The following is a 23,505-nucleotide window of genomic DNA, read 5'->3' on the forward strand; positions in this document are numbered from 1 at the left end:
CTGAAGACAGAGAAATAAGGATGGCCTCAGCTAGCTGGCACATGAAAAAGAAAATCAGAACCTGTCACAATTTTAAGACAAGTAAGAGAGAAAGTAAGAAAGAAAGGGAGTAGAATTCGACATCCTAATAAGATCTTCTTACTCCATATAAATAAATGGAACAAAATAGAGAAGCCAGAAATGGACCCACAAATGTATGGCCGACTAATCTTTGACAAAGCAGGAAAGAGTATCCAATGGGAAAAAAACAGTCTCTTCAATAAATGGTGCTGGAATAACTGGACAGCAACATGCAGAAGAATGAAACTGGACAGTTTCTTATACCATACACAAAAATAAACTCAAAATGGATGAAAGACCTAAATGTGAGACAGGAAACCATCAAAATCCTACAGGAGAAAACAGGCAAAACCTCTTTGACCTTGCTGCAGTAACTTCTTACTAGACGTGACTCTGGAGGTATGGGAAACAAAAGCAAATATGAACTACTGGGACCTCATCAAGATAAAAAGCTTCTTCTGCACAGCAAAGGAAACAATCAACAAAACGAAAAGGCAACCAACAGAATGGGAGAAGATATTTGCAAATAACATATTGAATAAAGGGTTAGTATCAAATATGTATAAAGAACTTATCAAATTCAACACCCCAAAAAAAAAATATTCCAGTGAAGAAATGGGCAAAAGACATGAATAGACACTTTTCCAAAGAAGACATCCAGATGGCTAACAGACACATGAAAACATACTCAACAACAAAGGTCTTCCCAAACGAAAACTGAAGGAATTCATCACCACTAAACCAGCCCTACAAGAGATCCTAAGGGGGATCCTGTGAGACAAAGTACCAGAGACATCGTTACAAGCATGAAACCTACAGACATCACAATGACTCTAAACCCATATCTTTCTATAATAACACTGAATGTAAATGGACTAAATGTGCCAACCAAGAGACATAGGGTATCAGAATGGATAAAAAAACAAGGCCCATCTATTTGCTGTCTACAAGAGACTCATTTTAGACCTGAGGACACGTTCAGATTGAAAGTGAGGGGATGGAGAACTATCTATCATGCTACTGGAAGTCAAAAGAGAGCTGGAGTAGCCATACTTATATCAGACAAACTAGACTTTAAATTTTTTTTTTCAACGTTTATTTATTTTTGGGACAGAGAGAGACAGAGCATGAACGGGGGAGGGGCAGAGAGAGAGGGAGACACAGAATCGGAAACAGGCTCCATGCTCTGAGCCATCAGCCCAGAGCCTGACGCGGGGCTCGAACTCACAGACCGCGAGATCGTGACCTGGCTGAAGTCGGACGCTTAACCGACTGCGCCACCGAGGCGCCCCTAGACTTTAAATTAAAGGCTGTAACAAGAGATAAAGAATGGCATTATAAAATAATTACAGGCTCTATCCATCAAGAAGAACTAACAATTATAAATGTCTATGCACCGAATACGGGAACCCCAAATATATAAAACAATTACAAACATAAGCAACCTTATCGAAGAGAATGTGGTAATTGCAGGGGACTTTAATACTCCACTTACAACAATGGATAGATCATCGAGACACATGGTCAATACAGAAACAAGGGCCCTGTATGATACATTGGATCAGATGGACTTGACAGATATATTTAGAAATCTGCATCCCAAAGCAACAGAATATACTTTCTTCTCAAGTGCTCATGGAACACCCTCCAAGATACATCACATACTGGGTCACAAAACAGCCCTTCATGAATATACAAGAATTGAGATCATACCATGCATACTTTTGGACCACAATGCTATGAAGCTTGAAATCAACCACAGGAAAAAGTCTGGAAAACCTCCAAGAGCATGGAGGTTAAAGAACACCATACTAAAGAATGAATGGGTCAACCAGTCAATTAGAGAAGATATTAAAAAATATATGCGGGGGGGGGGGGCGCCTGTGTGGCTCAGATAGTTGGGTGACCAACTTCGGCTCGGGTCATGATCTCGTGGTCCGTGAGTTCGAGCCCCGCGTCGGGCTCTGTGCTGACAGCTCAGAGCCTGGAGCCTGTTTCAGATTCTGTGTTTCCTCTCTCTCTGACCTTCCCCCATTCATGCTCTGTCTCTCTCTGTCTTTAAAATGAATAAATGTTAAAAAAATTTTTTTAAATATATGGAAACAAATTAAAATGAAAATACAACAATCCAAACACTTTGGGATGCAGCAAAGGCAGTCCTGAGAGGAAAATACATTGCAATCCAGGCCTATCTCAAGAAACAAGAAAAATCCCAAATACAAAATCTAACAGCACACCTAAAGGAAATAGAAGCAGAACAGCAAAGACAGCCTAAACCCAGCAGAGGAAGAGAAATAATAAAGATCAGAGCAGAAATAAACAATATAGAATCTAAACAAACTGTAGAGCAGATCAACGAAACCAAGAGTTGGTTTTTTGAAAAAATAAACAAAATTGATAAGCCTCTAGCCAGGCTTCTCAAAAAGAACAGGGAGATGACCCAAATAGATAAAATCACGAATGAAAATGGAATTATTACAACCAAGCCCTCAGAGATACAAGCAATTATCAGGGAATACTATGAAAAATTATATGCCAACAAAATGGACAACATGGAAGAAATGGACAAATTCCTAAACACCCACACTCTTCCAAAACTCAATCAGGCGGAAATAGAAAGCTTGAACAGACCCATAACCAGTGAAGAAATTGAATCAGTTATCAAAAATCTCCCAACAAATAAGAGTCCAGGACCAGATGGCTTCCCTAGGGAATTCTACCGGACATTTAAAGCAGAGATAATACCTATCCTTCTCAAGCTATTCCAAAAAATAGAAAGGGAAGGAAAACTTCCAGACTCATTCTATGAAGCCAGCATTACTTTATTCCTAAACCAGACAGAGACCCAGCAAAAAAAGAGAACTACAGGCCAATATCTCTGATGAATATGGATGCAAACATTCTCAATAAGATACTAGCAAATCGAATTCAACAGCATATAAAAAGAATTATTCACCATGATCAAGTGGGATTGATTCCTGGGATGCAGGGCGGGTTCAACATTCACAAATCAATCAACGTGATACATCACATTAATAAAAGAAAAGAACCATAAGATCCTGTCAATCGATGCAGAAAAGGCATTTGACAAAATTCAGCAACGGTTCTTAATAAAAACCCTCGAGAAAGTCGGGATAGAAGGAACATACTTAAACATCATAAAAGCCACTTATGAAAAGCCCACAGCTAATATCATCCTCAATGGGGAAAAACTGAGAGCTTTCCCCCTGAGATCAGGAACATGACAGGGATGTCCACTCTCACCGCTGTTGTTTACCATAGTGTTGGAAGTGCTAGCATCAGCAATCAGACAACAAAAGGAAATCAAAGGCATCAAAATTGGCAAAGATGAAGTCAAGCTTTCCCTTTTTGCAGATGACATGATATTATACACGGAAAACCCGATAGACTCCACCAAAAGTCTGCTAAAACTGATACATGAATTCAGCAAAGTCACAGGATACAAAATCAATGTACAGAAAGCAGTTGCATTCTTATACACTAATAATGAAGCAACAGAAAGACAAATAAAGAAACTGATCCCATTCACAATTGCACCAAGAAACATAAAATACCTAGGAATAAGTCTAACCAAAGATGTAAAAGATCTGTATGCTGAAAACTATAGAAAGCTTATGAAGGAAATTGAAGAAGACACAAAGAAATGGAAAAACATTCCATGCTCATGGGTTGGAAGAATAAATATTGTTAAAATGTCAATACTACCCAAAGCTATCTACACATTCAATGCAATTCCAATCAAAATTGCACCAGCATTCTTCTCGAAGCTAGAACAAACAATCCTAAAATTTATATGGAACCACAAAAGGCCCTGAATAGCCAAAGTTATTTTGAAGAAGAAGACCAAATTAGGAGGCATCACAATCCCAGACTTTAGCCTCTATTACAAAGCTGTCATCATCAAGACAGCATGGTATTGGCACAAAAACAGACACATAGACCAATGGAATAGAATAGAAACCCCAAAAATAGACCCACAAAAGTATGGCCAACTAATCTTTGACAAAGCAGGAAAGAACATCCAATGGAAAAAAGACAGTCTCTTTAACAAATGGTGCTGGGAGAACTGGACAGCAACATGCAGAAGGTTGAAACTAGACCACTTTCTCACACCATTCACAAAAATAAACTTAAAATGTGTAAAGGACGTGAATGTGAGACAGGAAACCATCAAAACCCTAAAGGAGAAAGCAGGAAAAGACCTCTCTGACCTCAGCTGCAGCAATTTCTTACTCAACACATCCCCAAAGGCAAGGGAATTAAAAGCAAAAATGAACTATTGGGACTTCATGACGATAAAAACTTCTGCACAGCAAAGGAAACAATCAACAAAACTAAAAGGCAACCAACAGAATGGGAAAAGATATTTGCAAATGACATATCAGACAAAGGGCTAGTATCCAAAATCTATAAAGAGCTCACCAAACTCCACACCCAAAAAACAAATAATCCAGTGAAGAAATGGGCAGAAAACATGAATAGACACTTCTCTAAAGAAGACATCCGGATGGCCAACAGGCACATGAAAAGATGCTCAACATCACTCCTCATCAGGGAAATACAAATCAAAACCACACTCAGATATCACCTCACGCCAGTCAGAGTGGCCAAAATGAACAAATCAGGAGACTATAGATGCTGGAGAGGATGTGGAGAAACGGGAACCCTCTTGCACTGTTGGTGGGAATGCAAACTGGTACAGCCACTCTGGAAAATAGTGTGGAGGTTCCTCAAAAATTAAAAATAGATCTACCCTATGACCCAGCAGTAGCACTGCTAGGAATTTACCCAAGGGATACAGGAGTACTGATGTATAGGGGCACTTGTACCCCAATGGTTATAGCAGCACTCTCAACAATAGCCAAATTATGGAAAGAGCCTGAATGTCCATCAACTGATGAATGGATAAAGAAATTGTGGTTTATATACACAATGGAGTACTACGTGGCAATGAGAAAGAATGAAATATGGCCCTTTGTAGCAACGTGGATGGAACTGGAGAGTGTGATGCTAAGTGAAATAAGTCATACAGAGAAAGACAGATGCCATATGGTTTCACTCTTATGTGGATCCTGAGAAACTTAACAGAAACCCATGGGGTGGGAGGGGAGGAAAAAAAAAAGAGGTTAGAGTGGGAGAGAGCCAAAGCATAAGAGACTCTTAAAAACTGAGAACAAACTGAGGGTTGATGGGGGGTGGGAGGGAGGGGAGGGTAGGTGATGGGCATTGAAGAGGGCATCTTTTGGGATGAGCACTGGGTGTTGTATGGAAACCAATTTGACAATAAATTTCATATATTAAAAAAAAAGAAAAGAAAAGATACTCAACCTCACTCATCATCAGGGAAATACAAATCAAAACCACAGTGAGATACCACCTGTCAGAATGGCTAACATTAACAACTCAGGTAACAACAGATGTCAGAGAGGATGTGATGTAAGGAGAATCCTTTTGCAATGTTGGTTGGAATGCAAACTGGTGCAGCCACTCTGGAAAACATGAAGTTTCCTCAAAAAATTAAAAATAGAACTACCCTATGGCCCAGCAATTGCACTACTAGGTATTTATCCAAAGGACACAAAAATGCTGATTCAAAGGGACACACGCATGCCAATGTTTATGGCAGCTCTTTCAGCAATAGCCAAATTATGGAGAAAGCCCAAATGTCCATTGACTGATGAATGGATAAAGAATATGTGGCACACACACACACACACACACAATGGACTATTACTCAGTGATCCAAAAAGAATGAAATCTTGCATTTGCAACAGCGTGGATGGAAATAGAGGGTATTATGCTAAGTGAAGTAAGTCAGAGAAAGACAAATACCATATCATTCCACTCTTGTGGAATTTAAGAAACAAAACAGATAAATAGGGGAAGGGAAAGAAAAATAAGATAAAACAGAGAGTGAGACAAGCCATAAGAGACTCTTAAATATAGATAACAAACAGGGTAGTTGGAGAGGAGGTGGGTAGGGGAATAGGCTAAAGGGGTGATGGGTAGTAAGGAGGGCACTTGTTGGGTATGAGCAGTGGGTGTTTTATGTAAGTGATGAAGCACTGGCTTCTACTCCTGAAACCAATACTACATTATATGTTAACTAACTTAAATTTAAATGAATAAATTTTTTAAAAAAAGATCTTCTTACCTGCTGAACAGCATCTGAACATTTTTTTGGAGTTTCCAAAACAGCAGACTGAGATTCTGGTTTGAAAAAGAAAAAGAGTCAGTATCTTAAAGAAGAAATTTCCCAATTCCTCAATCAGAAAACAAAACTAACTAAAACATATCTTTAACCAGAAGTACCAAAAATATCCAGTTTATCTTCCAATTATACTTCTGTATTATAAAGACATGACTACTTTTCAGCATATATAGCACAGATAATGACTAATGCTCACGTCATTATTTTTTAAATTAGAATAGCCTCATGCCCTTCTTCAACACACCAATCATAATTATTTTTCTCAACTGCTAGCGTCTATTTTGTGCTAGGAAATACCTGTTGAAACATTCACTTATATTATTTACTTAGCTCAAGTCTGTACAATGATAGAACTCATCAATCTTGAAGGATGGGATTCAGTTGTCTTATCTATTGACAACTTTCCTTCTAATTTCTTTTTTTTTCTTATTTTAGAGAGAGAGAGAGAGAGAGCACACGAGAGAGGGACAGACGGAGAGAGAGAGAGAGAGGAGAGAGAGAGAGAGAGAGAGAGAGAGAGAGAGAGAGAGAGAGAATCCTAAGCAGGCTCCACATTCAGCATGAAGCCCGACATGGAGTTCAATCCCACAACCCTGGGATCATTATCTGACCTGAGCTGAAATTAAGAGTTGGGACACTCAAGCCCACTGGGCCACAAAGGTGCCCCCTACCTTCTAATTTCAATAAGAGATCATGAGTACTACCATCGAGTAATAAAGGATTCTGAAAGGATTTTGTTCCTTTATTTGTCATTTAAGAGTCTATGAGACTGTAAATTCATGCTGGAAAACCTAAGGGAAAACAAATTCCAGGATTACTTTTCAAGCTAAGGGACAATTTCTTCTAAGTGAACCTTGCATGAACATTGTAAAACAAAAAATAAAAACAAAAGGGCCTTCCGAAATCCCCAGTGCTCCATGGAGTAGAGTCTGAAAACAACTCATTGTGTCCATCATCGACAATTTACAGTTGAAAAATCAGAGACACATAATATAAGCAATTGGTGGGAAGCTGGAAGACTAGAGTTTCTCTCCTGTCATATGTCTCCCCAACCATAGGTAGCATGCAGATCAGACTCCTGACAAGAAATAGCAGTCACTCTTGAGGATAATTTAGACATTCCTAATTTAGCAGCACTCTAGTTGATACATGTGACAATGCTCTAGAAAAATAAAAAAGGGCTTATTATTAAATTTTATAACATATTGTTAAACTACATTGAAAGTTTCCATTTCACTGAAATTAAAGCACAGGATCTGTACAGGCTCTTGGCCTTCTTTCACTTGTCCACAGTCCCTGACCTCTCTGACCACCTCTGCCTTTCCCTACCTGCTCCTGTGGCCACAACAGTCTTCTTGCTGCTCTTTAACATGCTGCCATACTCCCTCCACAGGGTCTCTGCTATAGTGGGATATCTGTGTGTCTCCCTCGCCTTGCTCTTTCCCTAGGGCTTTGTTCCAGCCTTCCTAGCAATCTAGTGATGATCAACCTAGTGGTGATCTGACCCACTGTAGCACTTTTCATTCTGTCTCTTACTTTCTTTAACATGGAACATCACATAATATACTACATAATTCACTTGTTTGCCTCCTAATTATTATCTCTCTTACTCCACTAGAATATAAGCTCTGTGAAGGCAGGGATTTTTGTCATTTTTCCCTCTATTGTCCCTGGCATCTAGAATACTGCCTGGCACACGGTAGGGGCTTAAAGTATTTGCCCAATAATTATAGGAGTGAATGGAAGAAGTGATCAAAAGAATGATCAAACCATGAAAGGAGGTATCCTGGGAAAGGAAAAAGGGGAGTAAGAATCTTAAAAGGGGCAACATAGATATCACTTTGCCTTTAGCTACTTCCTGCACCTCAGCTAGGGGTGTATCTTTCAAAACAAAAATCATTGAGAAGAGCATGAAATAGTCACCGACAGATGTCACTGCGGCAATAGAACATTAACAAGTGGCCTTAAAATGCAAGCATTTTCCCAGACAAGTATTGTATTTTTTTCAAGTAATAAAAAATGGATTCTTCTTTCTTATCCTGACAAATCTCTACTCTGAACTTAACACCAGAGTTAGCCAATTTTTGAATAATGGTCCTAAAAACAAAGCCAATCAGCAGTTAATATAAAGCAAATACAAATGCTGGAACACTTTTGTTTTTAGTTACCTACAAATCCCCAAACTCAACAAACTCTAGATAAAATCCTGGGGCTTTGTTTTGATGGAAAATGCTTTTCTTTCTCTTCTTCCTATTTTGATAGTGCAGGGAGAACCCAATGGAACACCAACAGTTCATTGCATTAGAAATACATACAGTGTTTCCTGCCTTTTTCCCTATAGCTCTAGACCTGGTGACCTGCCCCAAAAAAGCAAATTTCTGGGTTCTGGTGGTAAAGAATGCAGACATTTTACCGGAACAATGAACTAGAAAGACAGCTCAGTCATTTTCCTGAATCCTCCTCCTCCCAAACTTTCAGTTTCCTTCTGTCGAGATGTGTGTTGTATGTAAGCAATGAACCATGGGGATCCTGCCCCAAGTCAAGAGCACACTGCACACACTGTACGTTAGCCAATTTGACAACAAATTATATATTTTTTTAAAGTAAAGCTATGCTTGTCAGTCAATAAATAAATAAATAAATAAATAAATAAATACCTGAACTGAATTCATTCTCCCACCTCCTCCCTTCCACTATACTTATTTCTTTGAATCAGTGTGTTACAACATCTAAGGGAAAGTTATGGCAAAAAACACTCTCCTCAGAATCATAAAATGAGGCATAGGAATTCTAGAATGTCAAGATTTTAAGATGAAAAAGATGTGTATAGAATAACTGCATTGCAAAACAAAGGTAAAATCAAAGAGAACTAAGAGAAAAGAAAAATAAAAGTTACGGAGAAGACAAATAAGAAAGAGAAAAAAACAAAGCAGGCATAGTTAGGAGAGAATAAAGAGAAGCATGAGAGATGACACTAAGTGTTGAGTAAAACAAAATGGCATGTTTGCTGCAAATGATAAGTAAGCTGGTTTCTGAGTAGCTACTCAAGGCTCTAAAGTCATTGGGCAGGTAGATTTAAGAAATCCACTTAGTTCTAACATTCTTAGATTGATCACCTCTGTTACAAAATCCCATGACACTTGTTACCAATATTCCCCTCTTCGAGCATCCGGGGCTTTCGGGACTTGCCTTCCACTTAGATCTGGAGCTGACAGTCCCCATTACATATTCATCAACCAAGACGGTTCTTTTTAAAGAGTAACCCAGTAACAGCTCTCTCAAAGAAAGGTACATTTAAAACTGCCAGCTCTTTCACTCACCCTTCTTAAGAATTCAGTAACTAGACTGTTTAAAAACTATTACTGTGAAGCAAAGTAGGAGAAAGAACATTCCTGACAAAACTTTAAGTGTTCTAAATAATCAACAATCTAAAATTCTGGGCTCCCCATAATTCCTCATATGTTTCAGAAACAATCTCTTTATCATCACAAAATAAGCACAAGACTTGTATAACAAAACATACTTGGATGAGTTTGACATTTGTAGAGAGAAAGAAAATGAGTAGGATATGCCTTTCTGCCATGAATGGAAAATAAATTAAATCACCTCTTTAAAACATAAAGTATGACTTCTAAAAAGGAATTAAACAGTCTCTAAAGAGTTTTATACCATAAGTTTAATGCATAAAATGCATTAAATAAAATACATAAAATACATAAAATGCACTTATGTAAAATTATTAAAATATTGTTTCTTTAATACATCAATTTGATTCAAGTCTAGTCAATTTAATTGAGAAAGAACTTATTAAACTTAAATAATATAATTTATGATTAGCTGCCTAATATATGGCAGATGCTTTTAATTCTGGTATACTATGTCCTTCCACAAATGGTGATGGAGTTAAACATGTAATTTTCTGAAAAGAAACAGCCTTATGTCCAGCTTATTTGAGTATCTCATGGTATGGATATGTCTCCTCAATGCCCACAAAGAACACTGACACACAATATTTAGCTTGCATATATAAGAGAGCAATGCAGGCCAAAATTACAAAAAATAAATTTGAAAATGAAGAATTATCTATAGGAGACACGGTCAATCTTTTCTGGTACATTTTATCCCTTGATCAAGTGGGAAGCTGAGAAATAGAACACGATCCAATCTTCCTGGGTCATTTATAGAATTTCTGCATTACTCCCAACTGAATGTGTATTAAAGCATTCCGACACTCCTGGAAATGAGTTGATGATACTGTTTGCATTATAATAGCACACAGAATCTCTCTTATTAGGAACCATCAGAAATACTACTTCTTTTATATATAAAAGTCCAGAAAAGACACTGTCGCTTTTAACCTCATGCACACAGAGGATCATTAGGAGATTGTCCCCATTTCCCTTTCTACTTTAAACCTAAAGAAAAATTTCCAACTATCTTTGAAAACTACAAGTCCTTCTGAAGTGTATTTGTATACTAGCTGACTTCAGCTTCATCGTATTGTTCCATCCTAAATTTCTTTCGGTTTGATTTATTTCCTTTTGTCTTCCTTTGGTACGCCTTCAAATCTATTCTGGAGCAAAGGTGGGTTGCAGTCCTTTCAGCTAACATGTCAACATGATTTTTAGGATTTCTCTACAAAAAGTCCCTACCATGTTTCTACCAGATTTTCTTCTATATATTTTCCTCCGGGATTTCTGTCCCCCAAACCGCCTTCCTAAATACTACTCTACTTGGCCTTTCACATTTTCGAAGAAAGATAAGGGGCTTGGTGTTTCAAAGACGTAATAAGTCCCCACACACATCTAGACATCGTGCCTCTATTATGCATAAACTTGAAAATTAAAGTTAATAATCGCTTTGATTTCTGTGAATCCAGTGAATAGCTTTTGAAACTTGGTATTGAGCCCAGAAAACGGTCCATGGGCTGTTTCAGCACACACACAAAACTCTCTCAAATGCTTGCATTTATGTGCTAAGTAGATAGTTATTTAGATCTTTTTCAACAAAAGATCTTAATTTACTGACTTAAACATTTAAACATATACTATGTGCCCAAAGGTCTTGAAATGTTGGGAGTCTTCAACAAAGACAAACATACATAAACAGATAAATTAAAATACATAAGTAATTTGAATGATAGAGATATGAATAAAATGTCATGGGACTCCAGAAGAACAAACAACCATGGAGGGTGGGGAGGGTGTTATATATATAAGTAAAGGAAAATGAAGAGAGATAAAAGAAAGAGAAAACAAGATAAATGGAAAGGTTTTCTTCTTATCAATGTTTCTGCCACCAAATTTTGCAGAACAATGCTCCCCAATTTCCTTTCCAGCTAGGCTTATCTTTCCAGGAGGCATTCTATAGACTTCAAAAGGTCAATTTTCACACACTATCTGTGAAAAAAATGCCAACTGCAAAAGATTCCCAAGAATCTGCAGCCCTTCTCCATATCACTGGTGGGGAGAGAAATCAAGGCCTTACCTTGACCTCTGCAACTCAAATCCATATATAGGAGAGTTGGTTCTTTCACCAATATATGAAAGGTGGATAAAAACCTCCCTCACAAAAGGGATTACAAAAAATTAAGTCAGAAGCATGAGAAAAGCAGAAGAGGCAGCAACAGAAATCTGAATTAGCTGGAGATGTGAATTAGTAATAAATATTAAAAAGAGTCCAAGACCAAAAAAAAAAAAAGGCAAGAAACAAGTTTTCAAAAAATTTTAAGTGTATTTATTTATTTATTTTGAGAGAGAGAGAAACAAGTGAGGGAGGAACACAAAGAGATCCTCCACAAAGAGAGAGAAAAAATCCCAAGCAGGCTCCACACTGTCAGCACAGAGCCCAATAGGGGCTCATTCTCATGAACCATCAGATCATGACCTGAGCCAAGTCAAGGGTAGGCTGCTCAACTAATTGAGCTACCCAGTTATCCTACAAGTTTTCGATTTTCTAAAATGTAACTGAAAGTCTTTCTTCTTCAGAAAGAAAATAAAGTCATTGAACTCTTTTAAACTAAAATTGAAAGGGGCCACATGTTGCAAATACTGACTTTCACCATGATGTCACTACAAAACAATGTATAGCAATTGTCATTAAGTGTACTGCAAATAGTTAATAAATGGCCCCAGAATCAGAATACCCCATGGAGTCACAGCAGGAAAACTTTAGAAAAGTACCATTATATCATTTGAACAAAAGAAAGCTATTTAGCTATTGAGGTTTATAACAGATCAACTGGAGAAAAACAAATCACTACATGAAATTATTTTCTACTTACCCCCATCATCCTCTTCAAGAATGCATATTTTAAAAGGATACAAGTTATTATATTAAAAATTACTTTCTCTGTCATTTTATAAGCTACACCAAACAACAAAGAAAAAACTAAGTTACATATTTCCTAGAATCAATTCCAACTATTATCTTTTACCAAACTAAAATGTATATTATCACTACCTTTCAATCTAGTCCTCCTCCAGTATACAAAATCAATAATATAAAATATTCCATAACATTTTTAAAGTACCTTAAAATTTTAGAAGAGAATATAAATGTTTCAGAAAAGTGGAGAAAGACATACTAGAGAAGAATAAAATGAAAATACCACACTAATCATGATGTAAAACACAGGACATGGACAACTGTTAAGAGAACTCTCAATGAAACTATAATTTAGTTCTTCTGTATCTATACCTGGCTATTTCCTGCCAAGTAATCAATGTAACTTTTAACATGAATAATGCAGTGTACTTAACAGGACCAATACTTTAGCTGTGTGTGTGTTTTTTTTTATTTTTAATGTTTATTTTTGAGAGAGAGAGCAAGCGGGGGAGGGGCAGAGAGCAAGGGAGACACAAAATTTGAAGCAGGCTCCAGGTTCTGAGCTGTCAGCATAGAGCCTGATGCGGGGCTCAAACTCATGAACCATGAGATCATGACCTGAGCCGAAGTCGCCCAACCAACTGAGCCACCCCAGGCGCCCCTGTGTTTTTCTTTTTAAAACGAAATACACTTTTATGTAATTGCTTTATTCTCAGGTGCCATCATGTTAGAACCCTTCATCTCTGAAGATATTTGCATTAAGGAATCTACCTTGGCCCTTGATCGACTGTACTGTGTTATAAGAAATTCAGAGCCCTACATGGAACAACATTTCCTACCTCCTATCTTTCATTTGTTGCTCATTTTAGGGAGTACAGTCCATCGAGTGAACACTAAGCAGTGTTTCAAAAGCATCTGACATTAAAAAAGGGTCATTCTGGGTTGGGTGTGGGCCCCCCATTCTGGGCTTCAGTAGAAAGAAGAAAGACATAAGCGCATCCCTCCAGAGACTAGGGTAAATACAGGATTATAAACACTGAGTTTGCTTTGCAGACCTTTGGAAAAGAGCCTAGAATAAAATCCTTAACACTGTGGGTTATTGTTGGTTTTAAAGGGAACTCATGAGGAAGTAATAAATAATGATGTGAAATAATGAAAATAATTATAATAACCATAGCAAACACTTATACCAAGCCCAATGCAACAGTCTGGATGCTAATTCTATGTTTTAACATGCATGAAGTCATGTAATTCTCAAAACAGCCCTATGTAGTAGATGCTATTCTTACTGACATTTGACAGATGAGGAAACTGAGTACAGGGATTAAGAAATTTGCCCAAGGTTACAAAGCTGGTAAATGATATTTCATGCTATACTCTGTTATTACAAGTCCAAATTGAGTTTCTAAAGACTTTTTCTCTATAAGTCAATGTGGGGGAAAATCAAAATTCTTAACTCTAACACTCATGCTACTATTTTAGGAAAATTTGGTGATAGATACATATCTAAATAGTAATGGTGCCCTTCAATTTACTCTCCACTTATGGATCAGTCCACTGAGAAGTCAGAAATTTATTATACCAAACTGAAAACTTTTTAGAAAGGAATTAAACAACCAAATTTCATAAAACATTGCTGCACAAATGTGATTCTTAATTCTTAAGACAAATACACAGTGCTTTCCCACTTTCAGGCTCCATATAAAGCTGACATTAATCTTTCTATCTTCCCAGCCAATAATACAAAATACTTTAAAAGACAACAAAAGATGCAAAGAGAAAAACAACCAAAAAGAAAAATCTTAAGATACATTTGAACACTGTACAGTTTTTAAAAGATTACTCAAAATCTATATTTAGTGAAACTTGTATCTCTATGTCCTCATTATCTCTGAAGTTAAGAAAAGGATCAAGAAAAGCACAAGGAAGGCAATAAAGGAAGAGAGTCAGAGTGGAGAGGTAAGGTGGCCACCATCTTCGAAGGCAATAGACAGAAATTTCCTTTTGGCATTCTCAGCCCAACTCAGGATGTGGAGCCTCAACCTCAGGTGGTGGCTACCACTGGCCACCTGAAGCAGTAATTCACAAACTTTTATATACACGATAATAACTGGACAATTCCAGTGCCCTATCCCCTAGAATTCTAACTCAGCAGCCTTGAAAGTGGAGCATAAGAATTTTCAATTTAACAAGACTCCTACTGATTTTGTTTGAGTTAGCTGCAGATCATAATCTAAGAAATACAGAAGAGAAATTTAAGACTTAGTACCTAGTAAGCACTGCACAGTACTTTACATCACACACTTTTAGAACATTCTGGGCTCCTACCTGTTTCAACATCCTTAGACCCGTGTTCTTCATCAGGAGGTGTAGACGGTGGCCAAACAGGTGGGACTCGTCGGGGAAACTGCCCTTCTGTGTAATCCAGTGAGTGAGTGGGTTGGCTGACTGCAGCCCAGGTGTAAAGTTGATCTTGCTATATTTAAAATTTTTTTAATAAAAATAAAAAAATAAAATGTAAAGCTATTTTAATTCAATCATGAAAAAATGAAGTTTTTTTAATTGTTACATTACAACATCATTTTTATCTTATACATACATATGCAGGGTGTGTGTGTGTGTGTGTGTGTGTGTGTGTGTATCAAACATTAAAACAGCATTGCCTACTATCCAATGTAGATTCATAATGGCAACATTCATTCACACAATTATTTCAATTTCATAACCATACTTGTCTCAAATTTTTCTTTCTTTTTCAATTTATTTTTTTTAATATTTATTTTGAGACAAAGAGAGAGAGAGTGCATGGGGGAGGGGCTAGCACAGAGAATCCCAAGCAGACTCCACGCTGTCAGGACAGAGCCTGAATCAGAACTCAATCTCATGAACCATGAGATCATGACCTGAACTGAAACTAAGAGTTGTAATCTTAACTGCCTGAGCCACCCAGGCACATCTCAATTTCTTTTCTTTTTTTTTTTTTTTTTTCAACGTTTTTATTTATTTTTGGGACAGAGAGAGACAGAGCATGAACGGAGGAGGGGCAGAGAGAGAGGGAGACACAGAAATGGAAACAGGCTCCAGGCTCTGAGCCATCAGCCCAGAGCCGGACGCGGGGCTCGAACTCACGGACCGCGAGATCGTGACCTGGCTGAAGTCGGACGCTTAACCGACTGCGCCACCCAGGCGCCCCTCAATTTATTTTCTATAGAAAAATATAATTGTTTTTTTGTGGTGGAGATTCCGTGTGCATCTGCAAGGAAATATAAGACCAGAAAATCCAGACATTCAGAGAACTCCCTGAACTAGAATCTTTAAGACATTTAAATATGATGTCCCTTTAAAATCTGTTTAAACACTTATGGCAAAGTCAAAGGACAGGCTGTACTTGGGCACCGCAGAACAATAATAGCTTCCTTGCCTTCCACAACAAAAAGCCTAGGAAACCAACTTATCATGGGTCCAGGCTTCAAAATGTTTGGGACAAAAACCACGAAAAAGTAAATGAACTTGCCAAGAGTAAAAAAATTGGACAGGGATCTTCTGGCAAAGAAAGTGCTTCCCAGCTGAAGACTAACAGAATCTGGACAGAATGAGAAGGCTCATAACTACACCTAATGCCAGGAAGCAAAGTGGAAATCTCACAAAGGAGGCCACTTTGAGGCCTATAAACACCTTGGAAAACTTCTCATTAGGATTTCGGAATAACATGTTTAACCATTTTAGGATGCATGCACTCAAAATATACATGCCCTAGGTTCTCTCCATGATATTTTCCTTACTTGTAGGTATATTTGCCTATAGCTCATGGTCAACCTAAAGTAAAACAAAGAGAAGAACAGTATTGTAGAGCTGAAGAGCAAATGCAAAACAAAACAAAACCAACAACAACAGCAAAAAAACCGCACTGTAACCACTGTGTTGAGACTATAAGGCAAACGGAGTTAACCCAGGACAGGCATTGCCATTTCTATAATGCATTTAACAAATTAATCTAATAAATTCACAAATTATTGTTCAGCATGGACAGTAAGACACAGTGTATATATCTGTAGTTTAAGCTTTAACTTTACAGACACTGGCCCTATTTGAGAATTCAGATTCCTGGATTTGGCTAGTGTTACATAAGGGTCACATTGCAGACCTGGCTAAGCATTTCAGCTTTCCATACTGTGTCAACTGTTCATACACATTTTTTGAACGTTTATTTATTTTTGAGAGAGAGACAGAGTGCAAGTGGGGGAGGGGCAGAGAGAGAGGGAGACACAGAATCCAAAGCAGGCTCCAGGCTCCGAGCTGTCAGCACAGACGTGGGGCTCAAGCACATGAACCGTGAGATCGTGACCTGAGTCCAAGTTAGACGCTTACCCGACTGAGCCACCCAGGCGCCCCATTCAACTATTCCTCTCTTGATCGACAGCAAAGGCTTGGCTTTGCAGCCTACTGCGTGTCAGAAATAGCTTTTCGCCGGTGAAATTAGTAGTTCGTTTAATTAACATGATGTTGGAAATGAGATCTCAGTAGTGAAACTGAAGTAATTCCGTCTACGAGGATTGACAAAAATATCAGAGAATATCCTCATTCTTAAAAGAACAGAGTAAGACTTGGGTGAGGGATGATGTCAAGGCTTGATGCTCTGACAGCGGTGCGTCCAGCCACTGCTTTAGGAAAATGTCTCCTTGCCTGCTGCCAAACGTTAGGCACAGAATCCTGCCTCTTTCGTTTCTGCAATACCTAAACCTTTCATGGAAAGTGTAGTCAAGCACCTACCCAGGCAGCAAGCTCTACATTCCCTGACAAAGCAACTCTTGCCTAGAGAGCTTTATCATCCTAATAACAGACCCACTCAGCCTCTGACTTTGGGCCACATGAAAAAGGCAACAACAACTAAGGGGATAAACGGTTTCACTTTAGGATTGCACAGTTCACCAAAACACAAAGTATATTGAAAGCACTTTATAAAACTTCATATAAACAAACAGCAACAACAACAAATTCGGTTCAGTCCAGTTTTTTAGCTACGCTCCAGTATTGTAATATATCACAATGCTATGATGGTAATCTCAAAACCCTTCCTTCACAGCAGAGCTCTACTAGCAGAAAATAAGCAAAACACAAAGTTCTTTTGTGGCTTTTTAACACCTACAAATGCCACCTCTTCAACCTAGCATTTAATTTTTTCTATATGACTCTCATCCACCCACCCAAATCCATCCCTCCATGTTCCCTAAGTCAAACTTCACTCCATTACCATAACTCCCCAGTTCTCCTCATTATGGAATGTAATCTCTCAGTAAAAGTCTAGCTGAAGCTCCGCCTCACATGGACCACTCATGCATCAGAACACTGATACAGCACCCTGCCACCATTCATTTTCAGAAGTAACGGTATGCCATCCAGGATGGTGGCATAACACCTTACTGAGTGCATCTAACCTTTCCTCAAATTGACTGGAAACTCCTTCAGCCCATGAAGTATGCACACAGGTCCTACAAATCTCCCCTAGCAATTGACAACGCTGGGATGACTACATAAAAGCCACTTAACTGAACTAACAGAATTGGCAGATAAAAAAGAAGTAAAAAGATGGTTTGTCAGTATGAGCAGGGGCAGTGGCTCATTTTCTTCATACACATAACAAGATACCAAACAGGTACTTTCTGGATGCCACATGGAAAACAAATCTATTATATTATCTGTTTTATCTAAACCTATCAGCAATTATGCAATATAAAGAAAAATAGGAACAGGGTCAACCTGGCAGCAAAGTAGGGGGACCCGAAGTTCCCCCATCCCTCAAACACAGCGGTGTTGAGGTCACAGAACTTGGAATTCCAAGAGTATGAGCTGCAGAGTGACAGAGACATCTCCAGGGGCCCATGGGGACAACTTGGTGGGCCATAGGTACACGATTGAAAACTTGGAGAGATAAAATGGGAGGCATAGGAAGAGAGGGGAGGGATCCCTTTCTTTGGAGAGACAAAAGGAAGAGAAAGAGAGGCTGTTGAAGTGTAGGACTGTATTTGGACCAGAGAAAACCCATGGACCGGGGAAGAGAAAAAAAAGAGAAAGATCTAATTTCTAAGTGCCTGGCTTTCTCTGGACTGGGGCCAGCTGCCCTGTTCACGTGCCTGGGGAGAAGGGGAGCCAGTCCCAGTCTTGGTAACTAGCACAGAGGTGCAGTCCTCAGTGAGAGGAAGCAATCCCCTCCCTTGAGTGCTCTCTGAAGAAGGCATATAGCCATTCCAAGGACAAAAGACCCACCAGTCAGAGGCCCTTTGTCGGCTGGCTGGGCTAAGGGGCTGTACCCTAGAACCAGGGTGTACAGGTGGGATCCTTTAAGACTGATGGTTTGAATCCCAACCAAGCACCAGGGAAGCACAGGAGACTGTGGAGCGGGACAGACGGCCTCATTTGCACCAGCTCAGCACTGTGGGGAGCCAGAGGCCCTCTATCACTGGGGTGGAGTGGCATTTTTCTGGAACTGGGGTGAGCAGAGCGAGATCCTTTAAGACAATGGGGTTTGAATCCCAGCCATGTGCCAGGGAGGTGCAGGAGATGATGGAGTGGGACAAACCACCCTGTTCCCGCCCACGCAGCACTGTGAGGAGCCAGAGGCCCTTTGTAATCTGGCTGGGCAGAGTGGCACTTCCCTGAAACCGTGGGCATGTAGTGGGACCCTTTAAGACATGGGGCTGAGCACCTGGGAGGTGCAAGAGACGGTGGAGCAGAACATACCCAGCCTGCTCCCACATGCACAGCACTGTGCAGATGGCTTAAACAGAGTGTTTGGGACACCCAGTCTGGGGAGGAGAGACTGGGGTGTCACCATTTTTATCCCCATCACCAACAAGAGGAGGCTTTACGGAACAAAGGGCCCACAGTGGAGGCAGGACCTGCCTCCTACCAAGCCACACCCCTCCAAGTCTGGTCACTGTGAATTTACCAGTGTTTGATTGGCACTGACCAACCAGACAACCCCTTCCTCCAGACCAGCACAGCCACTGGCTCCAAGGCACCCAGCGGTTTTGCATTTTCTGATTTGATTCTTGGTCAATTCTTATTTTATATATATATTCCTTTTTATTTCCTTCCTTTCCTTCCTCTAGTTTCTTTGTTCTCTAGTCTGGTTATTCTGGTTGTTGGTTTCTTTAAGCAGACATATTGAATCTATTATTTTTACACCTCTTCTGTATCTCCTTCTTATTTATCTTCCTCTCTCTCTCAGGATGAAGTCATATTATGGTTACTCTGTCTGGTCAATTTTCTTTTTTTTTTTTTTCCTTTTGCCCACCCCTGTCATTTCTCTCTTTGTATGGGATAAGGCTTCTTCCACCACCACCCTCTTTTTAAAATTGTTTTTCCAGGGTTACTTCATGGTGGAAGGTCCAAACCACTATTAAAAGTAGGGAGACAAAGCAACCAAAGTCACAACAACAGAGAGCATGTAACATATTACGAAAACACCTCCTGAAAGGCCAGGCCCTGGAAAGTGTATAACCCCTTTTTAATATAGTAGTGCTCGCAGGTACAGGACACATTAACAAACTATTACAACAAGTAAGGGACGGAATACTAGCCAAAATGATGAAAAGGAAGAATTCACCTCAAAAGAAACTCCAGGAAGAATGGTGGCCAGAGAATTGCTCAAAACAGATATAAACAAGATATTTGCTAAGAATTTAGAATAATAGGCATAAGATTAATCACTGGCCTTGAAAAAAACAGGACAGCAGAGAATCTATTGCTGCAGAGATCAAGGAACTAAAAAATAGTCATGACGAATTAAAAATGCTATAAAGCAGGTGCAAAATAAACTAATTGCAGTAAGAACAAGATGAAAGAAGCAGAGTGGAGAATAAATGAAATAGAAGATAAAATTATGGAAAATGATAAAGCCGAGAAAAAGAGAGATAAGAAAATATTAGACCATGAGGGGAGAATAAGAGAACGAAGTGATTCAATGAAACTTAACAATATCCATATCATAGGAGTTCCAGAAAAAGAGAGAGAGAAAGGGGCAGAAAGATTACTTGAATAAATTATAAATGAGAACGTTCCTATTCTGTGGAAGGAAGCAGATATCCAACTCAAGGAGGCACAGAAAACTCCCTTCAGATTTAACAGGAATAGGTCTTCTCCATGGCATATCATAGTGAAACTGGCAAAATACAAAGATAAAGAGGGAATTCTGAAAGCAGCTAGGGACAAATGGACCTTAAACTACAAGGGTAGGCACATAAAGGTAGTAGCAGACCTGTCCGCCAAAACTTAGCAGGCCAGAAGGGAGTGGCAGGAAACATTCAATGTGCTGAATAGGAAAAATAGGCAGCCAAGAAGTCTCTATCCAGCAAGGCTGCATCCAGAATAGAAGGAGGGATAAAGGCTTTCCCAGACAGACAAAAACTGAGGGAGTTCATGACCACTAAACCAGCCCTGTAAGAGATCGTAAGGGGTACTCTGTGAGTGGAATGCTGCAAAGACTACAAAAGACCAGACATATCACCACAACCATGAAACCTACAAATAACACAAGGACACTAAATCCATATCTTTCAATAATAATGCTGAATGTAAAAGGACTAAATGTTCCAATTAAAAGACAGAGGGTATCAGAATGGATTAAAAAACAAGATCCAGGAGCGCCTGGGTGGCCCAGTCAGTTAGGTGTCTGACTCAGCTCAGGGCATGACCCCAGGGTTTGTGAGTTCAAGCCCTGTGTCGGGCTCTATGCTGACAGGCTCAGAACCTGGAGCCTGCTTCAGATTCTGTGTCTCCCTCTCTCTCTGCCCCTCCCCCACTCACGCTCTGTCTCTGTCTCTCTCAAAAATAAATAAACATTAAAAAAATTAAAAAAAAAAAACCAAGATCCATCTATATGCTGTCTACAAGAGAACCATTTTTAGACCTAAGGACAACTTCAGATTGAAAGTGAGGGGATGGAGAACCATCTATCATGCTATGGAAGTCAAAAGAAAGCTGGAGTAGCCATACTTACATCACACAAACTAGATTTAAACTAAAGTCTGTAAGAAGAGATGAAGAGGGGCATTTTATCATATTTACGTGGTCTATCCATCAAGAAGAGCTAACAATTATAAATGCTTATGCCCCCAACTGAATTCACCCAAATATATAAAATAATTAATCACAAACATAAGCAATCTTATTAATAAGAATATGGTAATTTCAGGGGACTTAGTGAATGGACAGATCTTCTAGGCAAAATAAAAAAAAAAAACAATGGCCTTGAATGATCCATTGGACCAGATGGACTTGACAGATACATTCAGAACTTTTCATCCAAAAGAAGCAGTATACACATTCTTCTCAAGTGCACATGCAAAATTCTCCCAGACAGATCACATACTGGATCATGAGAGAGGCCTCCATAAAAATAAAAGAATTGAGATCACACCATGCATATTTGCAAATAACAATGCTATGACACTTGAAATCAAGTTTGAAATCATTTCAATCACAAGAAAAAAATGGGAAAACCCCAAAGGAATGGAGGTTAAAGAGCAACCTACTAAACAATGAATGGGTCAGCCAGGCAATTAAAAAAGAAATTTAAAAAACATATGGAAGCAAATGAAAATGAAAACACAACAGTCCAAACTCTTTGGGATGCAGCAAAGGCAGTCCTAACAGGAAAATACACTGCAATCCAGGCCTATCTCAAGAAACAAGAAAAATCCCAAATACAAAACCTAATGACTCATCTAAAGGAATTAGAAGCAGAACAGCAAAGAAACAAAGAAACCCCGTGGCCAGCAGAAGAAGAGAAATAAAGATTAGAGCAAAAATAAACAATATAGAATTTTTTTAAAAAGGTAGAATACATCAATGAATGTAAGAGCTGGGTTTTTGAAAAAATAAACAAAATTGATAAACCCCTAGCCAAACTTCTCAAAAAGGAAAGAGAGGACCCAAATAGATTAAATCACAAAGGAAAAAGGACAGATCACATCAACACCACAGAAATACAAACAATTATCAGAGAATACTATGACAAATTACATGCCAACAAACTGGACAACCTGGAAAAAATGGACAAATTCCTAGACACCCTCACACTAACAAAACTCAAATGGGAAGAAATAGAAAATTTAAACAGACCCATAACCAACAAATAAATTGAATCAGTTGTCAAAAATCTCCCAACAAATAAGAGTCCTGGACCAGATGGCTTCCCAGGGGAATTCTATCAGACATTTAAGGCAGAGTTAATACCTATACTTCTCAAGCTATTCCAAAAAATATAAATGAAATGAAAGCTTCCAGACTCATTCTATGAGGCCAGCATTATGCTGATTCCCAAACTAGAGAGAGAGCCCAATAAAAAGGAGAATCACATGTGGATGCAAAAATTCTCAAGAAGATACTAGCAAATCAAATTCAACAGCATATAAAAAGAATTATTCACCATGATCAAGTGGGATTCACTCCTTGGCTGCAGGGCTGGTAATTCTATACATCACATTAATAGAAGAAAGGATAAGAACCACATGATCCTGTCAATAGATACAGAAAAAAGCATTTAAGAAAATATAGTATCCTTTCTTAATTAAAACCCTCAAGTTGGGATAGAAGGAACATACATAGCTTAACATCATAAAAGCCATATATGAAAAGCCCACAACTAATATCATCCTCAGTGGGGAAAAACTTTCCCCCTGAGATCAGGAACATGAAGGGGATGTCCACTCTCACCATTGTTTAACATAGTGTTGGAAGTACTTGCCTCAGCAATCAGACAACAACATGAAATAAAAGGCATCCAAATTGGCAAAGAATAAGTCAAGCTTTCACTTTTTGCAGATGAAATGATATTCTACATGGAAAACCCAATAGACTCCACCAAAAAGATGCTAGAACTGATA

At 38.8% G+C, this 23,505-nt stretch overlaps 1 protein-coding gene across 4 annotated transcripts in view; it reads right to left on the minus strand.

Moving 5' to 3' along the window:
• FMN2 (formin 2) overlaps positions 1–23,505 on the minus strand; it is a 391,725-nt gene that overhangs the window by 271,709 nt on the left and 96,511 nt on the right. For 3 of the 4 annotated variants that reach the window (XM_043568706.1, XM_043568709.1, XM_043568707.1), the window contains exons 3-4: positions 14,948–15,095; positions 6,236–6,291 (exon numbers count right to left, since the gene is read on the minus strand). In XM_043568706.1, the coding sequence (XP_043424641.1) occupies positions 6,236–6,291; positions 14,948–15,095 (204 nt within the window). Of the gene's footprint in view, positions 1–6,235; positions 6,292–12,575; positions 12,588–14,947; positions 15,096–23,505 lie in introns of all 4 variants that reach the window. The other variant, XM_043568708.1, reaches the window with a different exon arrangement.

The sequence above is a fragment of the Prionailurus bengalensis genome, chromosome E4 (assembly GCF_016509475.1).
Source record: "Prionailurus bengalensis isolate Pbe53 chromosome E4, Fcat_Pben_1.1_paternal_pri, whole genome shotgun sequence".
Classification (NCBI taxonomy): Eukaryota; Metazoa; Chordata; class Mammalia; order Carnivora; family Felidae; genus Prionailurus; species Prionailurus bengalensis.